The sequence below is a fragment of the Anticarsia gemmatalis genome, chromosome 17 (assembly GCF_050436995.1).
Source record: "Anticarsia gemmatalis isolate Benzon Research Colony breed Stoneville strain chromosome 17, ilAntGemm2 primary, whole genome shotgun sequence".
NCBI classification, from domain to species: domain Eukaryota; kingdom Metazoa; phylum Arthropoda; class Insecta; order Lepidoptera; family Erebidae; genus Anticarsia; species Anticarsia gemmatalis.
Genome location: NC_134761.1, coordinates 5514812 through 5531770, shown reverse-complemented (window position 1 = coordinate 5531770; position 16959 = coordinate 5514812). Strand labels below are relative to the sequence as shown.

The window sequence follows — 16959 nt, the reverse complement described above, 5'->3', positions numbered from 1 at the left end:
ATCATCTAATATTACCTGCAAGAAAGTGCTGCCTTCATCTCGGTACAGTCCGAAGGGGACGTCGTTGTCGATGAGGTCGCGCAGCGTCACCCACCCTGATGGGGACAGGTACTGCGCGCTCGTCACGGCGCAGATCGCATCATCCACATCTGAGGAACAAATCACCAGTTATTTACAATAGAACTCATCTCTTTTCAACTATCGACCACCGACAACCGGCTAACTACTGTCCCAATTTTGGACAAAGGTTTCCATTAAACCATTTCATCGGTCCCTATATATCAATGGATACATAGAGAAAAAAACATTTAGTCCAATAATCCAATCATGACGTCTCGCTTTCCGTATAATAACCAGTAGTAATAATAACTTTTGAAATAACTTGCCAAGGGTAGTGTAGTACATTTTTTTTCAATATGAAGCGTCAAAGTTAACTAACGATATTTTTGTGAACCATGACTCACTAAAACTTAACGTTTTTTATTAAATTAACAATGTTTTGTGCATTAATTTGTTTTACGATTAATAGCACATTTAATGAAGATCACGAAATTGAAAAAAACACAGCGAAATTGTGACATTGGTGATCACAGGACTTGAAAATGCGACCAAGGGTGTGGAATTTCAACTTTTTTGAAAAGTGTCTATTATTGCTTAACTAAGTGATATGGAATTTTTTTTTTATTTTTCCTAGAACCGGTATGACTTGGCCTTTCATCCTGTCTCGGATTATCGTTGAGTTTTGGGACACCCTGTATACGCGTAGGTCGAAATTGGCTTGAACCTACGTTTCCTTGGTAATGAATTTGTTATCTGTCATTATTGCGACAAATCTTTGTGCGCCAATACAATAATGCTTTGCTACCGTTTTCAACAGGCTCCGTGGCGTAGTGGGTTGATGTTACGACTGCGACGCGTCAGGAATGGGTTCGATACCCACTCAGGACATGGTTTATTCGGCCATCATAGGAAATAATGTAACTATAAAAATTTAAATAATATAGGGTAACCAGCATAGTTATTACCCAGTTAAGGAATTGATACACAATTTTAGTCAATAGTATCTTTATTTAGTAAAACATTGACATAAACTCTATTATAAACGCAACTTAAATATGCTTTCTAAAAGAACATCAGTCCTTTGTTTCAATTACTTTATACTAAATCAATATAAAACACTTAAAAACAAGAAATACTAGCGAATACTGTTAATTCAAATGTGTTATCCTTAACAAATATTGCAACAAACTTAATTTTTCTTTTCGAACTACACACCTGTCGGACATGAGTTCTATAAATTAAAATGTTACCAATATTCTAAAAGTGACAAATATCGCAATTAATTTGAACTGGTTACTTTAGAAATTAAAATAAACGTATTATTCCTTAACATTGGCAATCACTGTATGATGGGCAATGACTATAGTGGTTACCCTAATCGTTTCACAATTTCTCAATGACGTGCTATTTGATATTTGACACAAATAGGTTTTTTCGTAGTGAAAAGAGTTTCGACTATTTACATTCTAGATTCAAATTAAGAGTGATTTATCGAAATCGTATCTACGTACTGTAATAACAAAGGTCAAAGTTGTCTGTAGTCGTAATACATCATAACACAGTCGTATGCATGTTTAAAATGTCCTAAGTGCAACTTTGACAATAGAGATGAAATTCTTACTGTTTTGACAGTGTCAAGCGAATTATCGGCAAAATGGGTCATGATTCAGTTGGTTCGATAGTACATATATGAATAAGCTTTTATTTACTATTTAAAAGTAAAGTACATACATAAAATTCGTCCCATCTCTCACTATCCGATATGGTCTAGTGGCTAGGATACCTGGCTCTCACCCAGGAGGCTCGGGTTCGATTCCCGGTATCGGAATAATTTTGACCGGGAAACATTATGGTGACTTTTTCTTTTATTCCAACGCAATAATGAAAAATTTTTAAATTTTCGATTAAAATATTTCTTACCAGTGAAAATTATTTCTTTAGACGGATATATAATTTGTCCTTTGAGGGGGAGGTAGACAAATGGTATTTGTGGTTTTGTCGCTCCACGCCCGAAGCTGGCCATCAAACATTCTGAAAAAAAAGATTAAGAAAACTTCATTTTATAGTTAAAAAAACACCTAAAAATTATGCGTAGCTAATGGAGCATGTCTATCAAGGTAGAGTCTTCATAATAACAAGGTAGAGCCTTATGTAGAGTGTTCATCTACAAATTTAATAATAGTTACTGTTAAAAATTGGCAATGTTTGGTTTGATATTGGAGTGAGTATGATTTTTCAACTGTCAGTTGTTTATACATGTCATCGTCATCAAAATAAAAGCCCTTGTACTTGTAACATAACGGAAAGGAGCTAGGAACCTATTTGAATAAAATTTTATTCAACCCTTCATAATCCAATAGTACCTACGCATTTATTTATGTATGTAATAATTGTTAGTGAGATGGAATACAGTTAAATCATTCATTTCTCCTGCCCTCTGTTCATTGTCAATGTTCACCTTTCTATTGTTCTAGAGTGTTTATTTCCTGTAAATTTCTTCCAATTATCGCTAGTCTTAGACGTCAATCATAACCAGTTATAGGTTACATGGTTCAAGATTTAACAGTCACTTATTTTACGATATGGATCATTCATTAAAGGTATGAAACTAAGACTGGAATGATTAAACCATTAGATGTGTAGCATGGTTTTGGATGTAAAAACTGAAGAAATACCCTGTTGTTTATATTGTAAATATTCTTTTAGTACGTAATACTAAATAATATTCTTATTCATTTTGTTTAAAGATGTCACGGCAGGCTTATATCAGTTAAACGAAACTTTGTATCAGTTGTATAAATTTTGTAAAAGTCCTCACTAAACTCATACACTAAACTGTCTCTACTTGCAAGAATTTTGCGAGCTATAGAACGCAGAACTCAAATACTAACCATCAATATGATTGACACACCCTCCCTGGTCCTCGCGGAAAGCTGGCGTGTCCCTCCGGCACTGGCACCGACACCCAGTGTCATCGGCACCGATGGCAGCCAGAGCCGTGCCGTGAGTCAGTTCCATGCACCGAGTGGGGCCGCAGTCCGAACCTTGAAATAGAAAATATAAGGTGTTAAGAACTGTCATAGTACGTTGATCGGTCTTTTAATGGACTCCTTAGATAGCATAACGTTTCGGCAACATACATACAGTTGTAGCTAGGTCTTAGATGTGTAGAGCCATTTTCTTCTGCGATTATCGTTTTGAGAATTTTTATACTAGTCTTTGATTATGCGTAGGTATATGATTGGTGATGCTCAGTGCCCGGCTTTTTGGTTTGAGACTAAACTAAATTATGAAGATAAAGAGGACAAACATAAAAACAATATAATAATGGGTAGGTAGCTAATTGAGCCCCGATAGAGCTCTACAAGGCCATTAATGAAATAAAGATTAAGTACTAAAAGTATGCGATCAATAGATTGATACATAAAACAAGTAATCTTCTTACCGATAAGTGAGAAATAATCTCCATTCGCATATCTCGTTACGTTCGCCAGCGCCACCTCTTCCATGGTACCCGAAGCTCCCGCTATACCGGCGGCCATAATCACAATCAGCAGTCGCGCCATCTCGCGCGTATATAATGTACCAATTCTAAGATAAGCTTTATTTGTCATTTTGTAGATAACCGCCAGATGGCATTACTTGAATTTATTTTATTTTTTTCTCCCATTCCTCGCGCAACGGATTCCCTCGTCATCTGAAAAAATAAAAAGAGAGATTATAAATAAAATAGAAAAGTGTTATAATGTATACTTAATTATGCGACCTTCACAAATAAAAATAGAATTTATTAAAAATCGTAACATTATACTGATTTAATACAAAAATATTCATGATTAATGTCTCCAAAGATAAATTTATACATGAGAGAAAATATCACGACCGAATATTAGGCGCTTTCGAAATCGTACTATCCAAATATTAATTATTCATATGAACTCGGAAATTAAATAAAACCTGTTACACGACACCGAAATTACAGTTTTCGCTAAAATCCACTTTTACCCACATCTAGCAGTTGAGAATAAATTGATACTTTTACTACATATCTACATAAATAACTACATAACTTTCCATTTAATATTAACCTACTTGAAAGAGATATCCTTTTTAGGCAGACCTATTAAACAGTCCATTAAACCATTCCAATAAAATTCTACCGGTAGTGAAAACATTGTGTAGAGCTGCGACTCTATAAACAGTGGATATAAATTAATGTGTATAAATATAAATTGATACGTTACAGTTGCGGCTTTACAATAATTTAAACTGGCTGTTTATGTTTTCCACCTAATTTGTGTAGTTAGTATCCGGATAGATGAAAACCGTGTTAAAATGTTTAACGTTTTTTCAGTCGCACTGAAAATCTTCTGATATTCGTCGGTACAATAGATATACATACTTTTTAATTGTCTCTAAGTACTTATTACTAACGGTTATTAATTATACGTTCTATAATAACTTTTAATACTCAATAGTCAATACATATAAGCTTATAATAAGCAGCAATCAATACACACGCCATTTCATAAAGAAAATCCATCACCCACCTACGAAATTTTTCAATAATGTATTCTTAATTGCATTCTTCACAAAAGCGAGTCGTTTAAAACAATTACTTATTCTTTAAATAACTTTGAACTGTAACCTTATCATAATGGGGAATTAAAATACCATCAGTCAATCTTAACCTATCATTGGATCGATAGAGATGTTAACGCTTTAATCTCTCGTGTAGGTGTGAAATTTGAATTGTCTCTTTATCAATCGTTCGAAAGGTCGCTGAGGTTAAATGTCCGTGTTGTGTTATTTTTTGGGCTTTTCGGCCAAGTAGGGCTGTTAGGCTATCTCGGAACTGTCTTAGCCCGTAGATAGACCTTAGAGAACGTCTGGGCTTTTTCTGCTTTCAGCTGCGGTTTGTTCTGTTCAGTGTTTACAATCATTTACACACATAGGTATATTAGAGTAGTAGACAAGCGATCGTAAAATATAAGGTACTAATGGGGAGGTCTATACTCTACAATGAGTAAACCTGGGCTGAATAGAAAGATAAATTAACGTAGCTAGTGATGCAGATGTCTGTTGTGTACTAGAGACGAACTTAATTTTGTACTAAACTTAAACAAAAATACTTTTGCAATTCCGGATAAAAAGCTCCGAAATCTATGTTTTTCGCACTTCAGTTGGCAGATGTTAAAGATGGCAGCCCTACCCATAGGCTATTTTAAATCGGCCCATAGACAAAATTTATAGAGTCACAAAAGGTTGACTTATTGCACGCTGTTAGCTTTATTGTTTCGTTAATCGATTCGACTTCTGATCATTTGCATAAACATACGTGATTTATACAATGGCTTAGGGCTTTCCGGTAGTGCGTTGTAATGGCTCGTGTTCTTTGCTAATTGTTTTATATTTATTGCTTTCAAGTTTTAATAAGTTATAAGTCATAAATGTGGTCTGTATATGGCAAAGGCAAACGATCTCCACTTCATGAATCGTGGAAATCATCCAAGCTTATTGTAGTTGTCAGGTAAGTACCTAGTTGAACTTTCTGAACTTTACTTTAATGATGTTCATAAAGTTCGACCATAAAACATATCTAACTTTACAATCAATCAATTTAAAGACAAATCCCTTAATTGATAGCAAGTACGTACATAATGATTAGCTACGGTAAATTGAACATCTTGTAGCAAAGCACCATTAATTTGTTTATGAAAGAGCCGTCGGTGAACTGCGGCAGTGAGAGTTCACAACAGATCATTAAATAATTATAAAAAAAAATCTTATTTATTTCGTCGACGGTCAGAGGCCACGCGCGGGCACCGGTGCACAATCAATAAGCCAGTTGGGCCCGTTACCATACCTACATATTGACACCACGACTAGATAAGTTTCACGCAGTTAAAAAACGAGAGTATACCGGTTTTATATGATATAGAAAACTTGAAAATAATTAGTCTGTGGCTCGAGCCGACCTCGGAATTCAAAATGCACGCGCATCCACAAAACTATAAATATTCTAACCGGCAACATGCATCTTTAACTGTGAGCTACGTAAAACATAATGAATGACTTAAATTTCCGAAGTTCTCATATAAAACTTAATAATTTATGGCTTTAGAAAAATTGAAAATACATCATCCGAATATTAAAGCCGGCGGAATATCTCCAAAGTTGTGACCTGCTTACAAATTGATTATCACAAAACTTTGATGAGATGAGTTATTATGATTAAAGATTTCTAAGCTGCAGATGTTGAACGTTGACGGAAGGTATCCCACGATTAGTATGAAAATTGGTGTCTCGTGAATGAAAAATTGGTACTTATTTATCATCTGGGATGGTAATGAGGCGGTATTTCCCGTTAAGCATCCTAAGAGACTGTAGTTTGCGTTAACCATTGATTCAGGTATTGATGGCTGAATGGTAAGGCTCGAGGCGTAAGGGCTGGGTCGCAACGTACTCTAAGGAACATGTAGAATGGTGAGACCTCCCGCTCCAATAACACAGATATTTACATTTAGCACATACACTTGTACACCCTTCTTTGTTGTTTAGGTACATCTATTCAGTACAGCTATTAAGGAGGATTTGAATTTAATTTTATTCGTCAGTATTTTGATTGATTTACTGTACCTACAAAAATTTAGATAATACTTTTCTATTTCATAAATGTTCAAAGCAATCATCTTCAAGGATTTACGAGAGTTTAACGTGTTAAACTTTCGCCAGAATTTGATAGAGCGAAGTTTCTTTTTTACAATAAGTAATTAAACGATCACCGTCTGCGATCGTGTTTCTAAAAATATATACTCCCATATCCCACATACCTACCCACACCAAATTAGTCTACGATATCCCAATAAACGAAACGACCAGGTATAATAAAACACTTAATTAAAAGTACCAAGCTACCGATATTTTTCATAGTATCGGCATTCATTCGATGTTTTATAGACGTCAAATGACCGATCGTCATCTCTCATAGCAGCGGTCGATCGCCATCACAATCCGACATTCGACACTGTTAGCTACCATTTTAGTATAATAGAAAGAATATTATTAACTTTTTTAAGTTTTCTAAGCGATAAAAGACATAGACATTGCCATAATCGAAACGGAACGAGTAACGGCAAGCAAAGTAAAGGTCGTGGTGAGTCGATATGAATAATAAAAAATAATTACCTGCTTAATACTTATGCTTGTTTCATTTGTATGTTCTACGAATAGGAGACCGTTAGGAAATTCGCATGCCTCGCAATTGATAGCTTTTTTTTGCGGAGGTTAAAGCCAATTCACGATGAAAAGCCTGTCATGTTTCTGTTTTATTGATGTATTGTTTTATTTCATAAACGTACGGATCAATAAATAACAGCTGTAATTGCATTGTCGATTACATATGTAATAGCCAGAGGAGCCAATTTTCAGGTAGCTTACAGAACTATAATGTTATGAAATCAGTCGGTTAAGATATCTTTTATATTTATTAAAATACTTACTATAAAATCAACTCGTCCACATTAAAACAGAAACGCGATTCCTAAAATCCGAGATCGCGTCATCCTAATCGTAGCTTTCTCTAATGAATGACACATCAGTGAGAGAATATGTATTTAGTAGAAACTATATATCTACATATATTAAGTAACATAATACGAATCGGTTTGTTTGTAGGAGAAAATATCTTAAACTTTTAATTCTCAAGAAAATTCTTTCAAGAAAGTAGAATGATCTCTATCTATCGAAGAATTTATACTCAATAATAAAAATCTGTCTGGTTACGCTTTTACAGTTGTAGACCAGGAGTCAAACATAGGCTGTTTTATCCAGAAATAACTCCATCCTCTCGCAAAAAAAAAATAACAAAGGGAATAATAAATACGAGTGAAGATATGAACACGTGTTCTGTGCTCGCATTTTGAACTGTAGCAGAAAATAAATTTGAAAAATCATGTATTTTTTCGGTCGCTTCGCGTTTAGAACTTTGTATAGTATGTATTAGAAGCACACAACATACACAAATTGAGACGATAGAGATGTAATACGGAAGGATGGACATTACACAATTGATTGTTACACCAGAATTGAAGCTAGTGGGGCTCTAACAATACAGTTTTATTTTATCTAGGACATTACAGTCAAGAGCTGTGTTGTGAAAATGCAACTTCCATTTTTTCAAAGACAATTCCCGCGTTTAGATTAAATGCATTCTATATTTCCGCGTGTGAATCGGATTTAAAGCAAACGCGATCGTGTGTGGCCAGTGTTAGAGATTTCAGAATCGCAACATCTTAACTGACACATTATTACATTCTTTTAACGCTTATAATTTACTAGCTGACCCGCGCAACTTCGCTTGCGTCATATAAGAGAATAAGAGAATCATAATTTTCCCCGTTTTTGTAACATTTTTCACTGGTACTCTACTCCTATTGGTCGTAGCGTGATAATATATATGCCTATAGCCTTCCTCGATAAATGGGCTATCTACCACGCAAAGAATTTTTCAAATCGGACCAGTAGTTCCCGAGATTAGCGCGTTCAAACAAACAAACAAACTCTTCAGCTTTATAATATTAGTATAGATTTGTCAGCTTAAAACGTGTGAATCAAAGCGAACGTTTAAAATAATAATATGATACTTGTAAGGAAGAGTTGCTTAATACTAAATTTCCTCCAGTCTTATTTGTTTGAATGTAGTTTGCCGTGGCTTACCTATTCATTAATTCATTTTTTTTTCGTATGTTCCCAGCAAATACTTCGTCGTTGTTATCTAACCATCCATTTTTATCTTTAATCATCTATTGTCAAGTCCGCATTATTTAGGAAATAATTATAATATATGATATATTTAAAACTAACGGCTTCAAAACAATAGATGCTTGTTACTGAGGCACGCAACTAAGAATAATGAAGACTCAAACTTGAGATAGTTTATTTCGAAAACGAGAAATATTGCAAGAAAGTCAGCATGAAAATATTCCCCTGAAAAACTTCTCATTAATTTTATTTTCTAAATATCTCACTTTTTTGTAATTTTATGAACAGATTTGTAATTTGTAAAAAAAACCCTGAGTTGAAATTAGTTGTTCTTTTTTTTAAATAAAATACCTGTAGTGGGCACCTATGCATTGAAGCTGAAAGCCATTAAATCGCAAAAATATAAATTTCGAAACAAAAATTCCGATCCGAATATTTAAAAACCAAATCTTGTCAAAAGGACAATGAACTTACACAATCGTCCCTGTAAGCGCGCGCTTTCAAGTGAGTGGGTCTTCATTCGATCTTAAAGTTTGCAAGGTGATCAGATTTTGTATGAAAATGAAAGTAAACATGTCTCCAATATTACCAGGTTATTATGTGTGTCGTTTATTATATGTTGTAACACGATTCAGTTTTATTGCTGGGAACTAGTACACGAGAATGAGATTGTTTTACATATTATTGAGATTTTACGAAGTTCACGCCTATTTCTTATGATTAAAAAGGTTATTTTAGATTTTTACATTTAAAATATAAGATTTTATGTTTTAAAAGCGTTAAAATATTTTATTAGACATTTTAAGTGGTAATCTTTATATGTATAATTCTTCTGTAAGTGTGTATGTCACTGAACTTCTCTTAAACGACTGGACGGATTTTGATGAAATTTTTTGTGTGTGTTCAAGGGTATCTGAGAATGGTTTAGGTTTACAATTTTGTCCGCTGGACATTGTTTTTTTAATTAATTTTTAATTCATTAGACAGGACAACGTCTGTTGGGTCCGCTAGTAATTTTATATAATTTTCTTGGTTTAGGTTATGGCATTCTCATTATGGCAACCGACTCGCTTCAATGGAAAATGGCTTGGCCTTTTGTATCGATATTCTGTTTATTGTTCAATTATAAATATGCAGCTATTTTCAGAATATATTAATTTATAATTTCACTCATTTTCTATGCTAGTGTTATGGTCAAACAAAGTAAGTAGTTACATTACTGATACTAAAATAATTTAATGGGAATGCATAATACCTCTGTCCATCACTTCTTGTAAAAGTGTAGACAGTTTCCTGGCCATTTTCAAGTATATTACATTAACATTATGTAATATATAATGACATAAACTTATGATTAATGTTTAGTAGCTCAGCTTCATAATGTTTCCGCGTTTTGTGCTAAACGAATCAGTTACGCAAGTTTAATATGGATTTTCATAAATGTTGCGTAAAACACATCTTTGTCATAAAATGGTAATTTTAGTTTTATATAAAACCATAATATAATATTACCCCAATACATTTTTAAGTTTTGACCGTATAGTTATGTAAAAATGTCAGGAAACGACGATGTTTTAATTGCATAGATGAGTTTATCCATATAAGGAAACATAGTTATTTGAAGATAATTCATGGATATACAAAAGCCTTTTTAAGTTAGTGGATGACACACGACTTGAATGATTGTGAACCAGGCCTAATGTGAAAATACTGTTATATGCAAAAGATAAAACTAAAAGAATATAAAAATCAATGCATTCGACTCTTATTTTGAAGGATTGAAAACACATTACGCAGCTGCTAAGATAACGCTCTTCATGCATATAAAACATTCGAAATTATGAACTTTTGGATTTATGTGACAGACTTACTATCAAAGACTCAATTATCACCAGTTACCAATAACAATTTGAATAATTCGGTGGATGATGAGAATGTCTTAAAACTCTACATAAATACTATTTAACCCAGTCAACGGCCCACAACGGCTCAAGAAAATAATGTATCTATTATCATATAATTTCCTCAACGGCTTCAAACTGGGAGTATAATCAGATATAGCAGATGACTGATATTTACACCGCGCTGCTGCCGTTTGACCTTTGGTTAAGATAATATCAAAGGTTCGATACGTGCCTTCAACAACTGTATTAGCCGATCGTGATATCACCTCGGGGAGTAGGAATCTACTATGAGCTTTAGCCTTTCCCGGTTGTTTTTGTTTTTTATTTTGATTACCTACTAGTGTGTTCATGCTTCGGAAGGCACGTTAAAAGTCGGTCCCAGTGGGTGTCTAGGAAGAACAGTCGTCAAAGGAATTTCGGACGGCTTGAACAACTTTGACACTAGGTTGACCAATGAGTATAGGATAAAATAAAATAAAAGAGCAAACCTTTTTTGCATTCATGTTTGCTCTCCCTAGGGAATTCTACATTTCTTGCACCTGTCATGTTTTTTACAAACTATAGTGGTTACCTTTATAAACGTTTCATTGCACCCGTTTAATAAGTAAGAGATGCCAGTTTATGCAGTGTCGAAATCACTGAATAATGATCCAATATTATGATATGATCAAACATAAACATCATTTATGTCACGATCTTCATATAAACTCATTTTTAAGCGTACATGTGTTCGATTTCTAATCAATTTATAATGTACATACTTAATATGAACCATTAATATGAACCCATAACATTACATAAGCAAAAAAACTGATGAAATATGCAAGTACGCTTTTTATAGAAGTGTGGAACAAAAAATACTTTCATTTGAACTCATTAAGTTCATATTACGTGTAGTAGGTAACGAGTTGATCGAGTTTCGTCGAAAACTTGCTCCAGTTAAGTCAGAGACGGTATAGCAACGCTACTTGTGACATAATATTGGAAGAAAGTAGATCAAAGTTACGCATTTCTTTACGAAGGTCTTGTTACACATGTTTAAAGTTTTTTAGGGCTTGAGTAAATGAGGTGACATGTTATTTCAGCTTCCGAAGTCGTAATTCTTGATTGAAGTTTATTCCGATTTGACACGCGAATAAAATGTAGATACTGTTTTTATTTGAAATTATTGCAGGTTTTTAAACTTTACGCCTGCTGTAGCGGAACGAGTAGGTAGGGGTGTATTGAAGTATATCACTACAACGTTTTGCCTTTCAAAATGTTTGTCTTGGGTAATAAGAGGCATTTTGTCAAATAATCTAGCTATAAGCTTCTAAGGAGAGCATTCGTATGCGGTGGAATTTCATCACATTCTTTAAGTTTATTTTTAGTTTGCGGTGTTAACGTATTGTATTTTATCTTTTCTTAATCGCAAGCGGTTCGGTTTAACAAATGACCCATAGGAAGCCCTTACATATCTTTATTCATGTTTGAACAATCTAATACGATAACTCGTGGGCACAGCGGGAGGCCTTCCAAACCCATTAATCATATTTCTCAGAGAGAAATCACTTCGACGCCCTCTAAATTTACTTTTATAGAATTTTCGGTTACTTCGTGGGCAACAGATTGCATAGTAATTAAACATTTTATTACATTCACGAACTTTCATCTTTTAATTTCCACTTAGATAACATCGAGTTTTTAGCAACACAAAAATAAATAAATGGCCTAGTAGGTTCTGAATTATTAATTACTAAAAAGTAGGATTATAAATACATGTCTAATTAAATGAATGGGTAATTTTTAATAATGAATGTTAATGGTTTATAAATCACTAATCGCTACAAGTTATGGACGTCCAAATTGAGGAGAGGGTGTGGCCGAAATTGTCGGCACTTCAAAATATTAAGACTTTTATAACGGTTTTTTGTTGAGTACTTAATTAAATTATTTCGACTACTTATAATGTGTATTATCTTATGATCGCTAATAGTGATTTGGTTACTGATGAGCTCGGTGCTTAACACTTTAACGGGATAAAGCAGTTTTGAGTTAAACTTGTTAGCCCTTTAAATATTTTATGGGCAATCTATTCAAAATATTTTCGGGTCGGCTATTTAGTGTTATCTATTTTGTTTATATAGAATCAAGTTTCATAGCAACTTTTTTGTTTTCACTTCGAAAAATTATGAAATTTAAAGTTTTTGGGGCGCGGGGCCGCATATTGAACGCATCACTGAATTTTAATTAAGTAGAGAAATTCTTGCATAGAATTTACCTAATTAAATAGAATTCAAAATACCACGTGCTAATGACGTCTTATTAAAAAAGAAACTCTAAGAACTGTAACAAGATTACCATAGGCGCGTTAAACACATCAATTCAATCTGATCAATAAATATTTAAGCATCATACTTAATTCGAGATAACAGGTCAATTTGACAGCTGAACACGACAAGATCAGGGCCGGTCGGCCCGTGACTGAAGCCCTTCGGTTCTCTATGAATAAAACATCAAGTCATTAATAGACCGTATGGACGAGATGTCAAGTTCACATTATCAAAAGTTTATGACCCCTGGTAGTCTGTTTATATATCGGCTGTCCACACATCTCTATGCAGAGTGCCATTTGTCTTATATATATTAACACCCGCGATTTAAAGTAACGGCTTATTTTAATATGCACGAGAACATTATGTTGATATCACCTCGTAATAAAGTTTGGATGTCAAATGGTTTATTTTTTAGTGTGGGACTTGGGTGTGTAATTGGTCTATGCATCTTATGTCGTAAAAGTAGAAGCAGATCGTTTTAGAAACACACACATCACTATAAAAAGTTTCCCTATAAATCTCTGCTCAAGTATCACAAAAGAAAAAAATGTTTTACCAATCTGATAGTTCAATTAGACAGAGTAAGAAATTATTTTACCCCTCTCCTGTGCTATAAAATGTAACCTAAATAAAAATAAAACCTAAATCAGTGTTTTGAATTGAAGAAACGTGTGAAAATAAGTTGTCTCGTTTTAACTCGCTGTGTAGTAATAATTCTTTGTGCACTAATATGATAATCACTTATTTAAATCAAACAAAAAAGTTAGTCTATTAACGATCACTGCACTTAATTTTGATCGATGTATATAAGTTATGTTTAACGAATGGATCGATCATAATAAAAGAGCACTTTTTGTTCGCTGCTGCATTTAAATAAATCAATTACTTGTATCTGATGACAGTCGTCTTTAATATGATTAATCTTTCGATTTTTATTAATATTTGCACTGTGTAGTTGTCAATGTATGGTAAGTAGCGTGTAACTTTAACTAGTAATAGATTGACATGACCGGCAAGAGATTAGATTCTGGACCAATGAGGTGTTTTCCGAAGCCAAACTTCTATGACTGTAACCTTTGTTCTTCGGCCTTTCCCTGAAACTTGAGTGAATATTTTGTCCTGATCGGGAACTCAAACTTTCTGCGCTTTAAAATAATACTTCTGGCAAGCTAATCTACTATCTAATCTAAAAAAAGGTTTTACTGCTGTACTTATCTATGAAAATTTCAAAACATTTGTGTTGAAAATAAAGCAATAAAATCTCAAATTTATATCAAACAGTTTACTGATTTTCGGTTTATTAGTCATCAAATTCTAAAAAGGTCAACGACAAGCCCACAGAATCTCTAACATGAATAAAAATATAAACAGATAATTTAAAAACAATAAAGTTTTCAGATAAAAGTGTTTAATAAGTAGCTAAAAGAACACCCGTATATTCGCGTAGGCTTCAACTAGATTCGGAAACTGGTCTCGCAAATTACCAGATCCGTTATTTCTACTCTTTATTAGCTGTTAGTGTCACTTAGTCGTAAAATTCTAATCACTATATCACGTGATTATGTTAATGCTAGTGAGTGCTTAAAAAGAATAATCTACTAACCTCAAAAATATTCTAATAATTTATCAAATCCTGTACAAAAAGAAAGCTAGTTTCCGATACCTAGTTTCTACAATAAAATAATGATGTGATAATATTTAACATTTTTATTGCCATCTAGTTTAAATAAATATCGAAAGCGCTTGTTGTCGAATTTGAAATTCTTTTGGACCACTCGTTTTCTGCCGATACAACAGAATTCTGGCATCAAATACTTTGACTAATTTCTTAAATAGTGAGTATTATTGCTAGGAAAAAAGCGTCTTCATTGTTCCAAACTAAGCGACGTTCTTATTATGATTAGGATAAACATTGATACGGTACACTCGTGAATCTGATTTACGATAGTACGAAGGATGAAAAGAAGGAACGGTTTCACACTAAACTATCATAATTATATTATGCGAAAATATATAATGGAACATAATCTTCTCATAGCCCTCTATGAGGTGTCAAACCGGCCATAAGAGTTAAATAATATTAGCATGTGATTGCACAATGCCTCATAATACAATTAGCAGTGTTGAAGTTTTCAGACCGTTGCGCCACAAGTTAGACTTGCTCGGGTGCATCTCTAATGCACTGTGTTATTTCGTGTCAGAACAACAAAACGGTATGTCTACGTTTTTATTACGCTAGTTATACCGTGAAATGTCTGTATTAGTAGTATAGACTGCAATCAATAGTGTAGAATGACTATAGTACAAGAACTTAGTAAAAAAGCTCGCAGCTAATGGTAGCAAAATTTACAATTTAGAACATCTGTGACCCATAGGCTTATGCAGCTGATGGTGGCCTGCTTGATGTAGCTAATTTATTTTGTTAAGACACATAGTTTTTGATTTTAATCAGATAAATTGTACATGTAAAAGGCTCTCTCCTAAGTTGTCTGACTAAAGTCTCTAATCATAACCTTTTCACAGTTACAGTCTTATGAATATAGCTGCAGCTTTAAAATCAAAACGGTAGGTAACCTAGCTATAAAATGTGAAATAATAATAATATGTTTTCTAACATATTGCACCATAAATAAGAATTTCCAAAAGCATTCCGAATAATCCAAAATGCAAATCACATAACGTATCTTGCAATAAATCTAAATTTTCGAAAATATAGCAACAAGATATCATCGCCAAGGATTCATATTAATTCAAAATGTAAATCACCAAACATTTTCTACTGGCCACACTATTACTAATAGGGGAAAGCTGGCAATAAAAAAATGAAAAGCGTTGGTAGCTAAAATTAAAAATACTTTCGAGAATCAGTTATTAAGTATTCAAGAATATCGGGTCAGTAATGCGCTTATCTTTGCATATGTAAACTAATGTATTCTTTTAATTTCGATCACCAAAGTCGTAAAGACCCCGGTGAAGTATGCCATGAATCTAATAAGTATCAACTGTAGTATACCGTCGAAAACTGCGCTCAAAAAGATGCTCCACTTTTATATGAGATTTAAATATTATAAATTTATAGTGCACATTTATGATAGATATAAAAAGTATTTTTGATTGCTTAATAAAGACGGACCGGAATTGTATCCAAATTAGCTTATTAGTTATTTATATAAACAGATGTGTTATGCTATAAAATTATGAATAGATAGCTTACTTTTTATAGCTCTGAAATTTCATTCGGTGAAATGGTCATCACGATTTCGCTTTCAGATAGACTTAATTAAAGAACAGATGATTTATTTTTTAAATAGCTAACACGTTTATTTTGATAGATCTCAAGCTCATCCGTGCAATATTAAAATTGATTTCTTCATCCTCTTATTAAAAGTTTAATAAAGAAACATAATTATTAGGAATATAAAAAAACACGGGATACACTTCAAACTCAATTCACGAAATTCATTCCAAATTTTCTGCTTTAGATCCCTTACGGCCTCAATTTTTAACTTTGTTTTTTCAGAAAGTTATAAAGCAAAAACTTAAATGTGATAGATGAGCAGACAGAATGACACTGACTTGTTTTTATAAATAAATTGAGTTTTATGGTTCCGTAAAACCTTTTGAAAAGCTCAATATGGAGTTCAATGATAATTCCTTTAGTACATAATAGCTTTTGCAACTTTTCCAAAATACCATCAACCACAAGCAGTATATCTAACTTTGTACTCATAAATTAATAACTAAGCTTTGCAAATAACTAAGTCAGAACTATGCTTTACAGGCAAGTGGTTAGAAAATGAAAGGAGTTTCTTTTTTATCAGAGAATGCGTCAAAGAAGCCTAGTTATGTGTGGGCTTTTTACCTGTATGTAAATGATAAGTGTAATTTGTAGCATACACGCTGCTTGGCAAAGGTCC

The 16959-nt window shown here is 33.4% G+C and overlaps 1 protein-coding gene and 1 non-coding gene across 3 annotated transcripts in view; one reads left to right on the top strand and one right to left on the bottom strand.

Annotated features, from left to right (window-relative positions):
• LOC142979815 (uncharacterized) overlaps positions 1 to 16959 on the bottom strand; it is a 76824-nt gene that overhangs the window by 7791 nt on the left and 52074 nt on the right. For both annotated transcript variants that reach the window (XM_076125002.1, XM_076125003.1), the window contains exons 2-5: positions 3506 to 3757; positions 2952 to 3104; positions 1981 to 2091; positions 16 to 149 (exon numbers count right to left, since the gene is read on the bottom strand). In XM_076125002.1, coding sequence (XP_075981117.1) covers positions 16 to 149; positions 1981 to 2091; positions 2952 to 3104; positions 3506 to 3674 — 567 coding nt within the window. In that variant the 5' untranslated portion in view covers positions 3675 to 3757. The remainder of the gene's footprint in view (positions 1 to 15; positions 150 to 1980; positions 2092 to 2951; positions 3105 to 3505; positions 3758 to 16959) is intronic.
• On the top strand, positions 1817 to 1888 carry TRNAE-CUC (transfer RNA glutamic acid (anticodon CUC)). The gene has a single exon. It is a non-coding gene; the product is annotated as a tRNA-Glu (tRNA).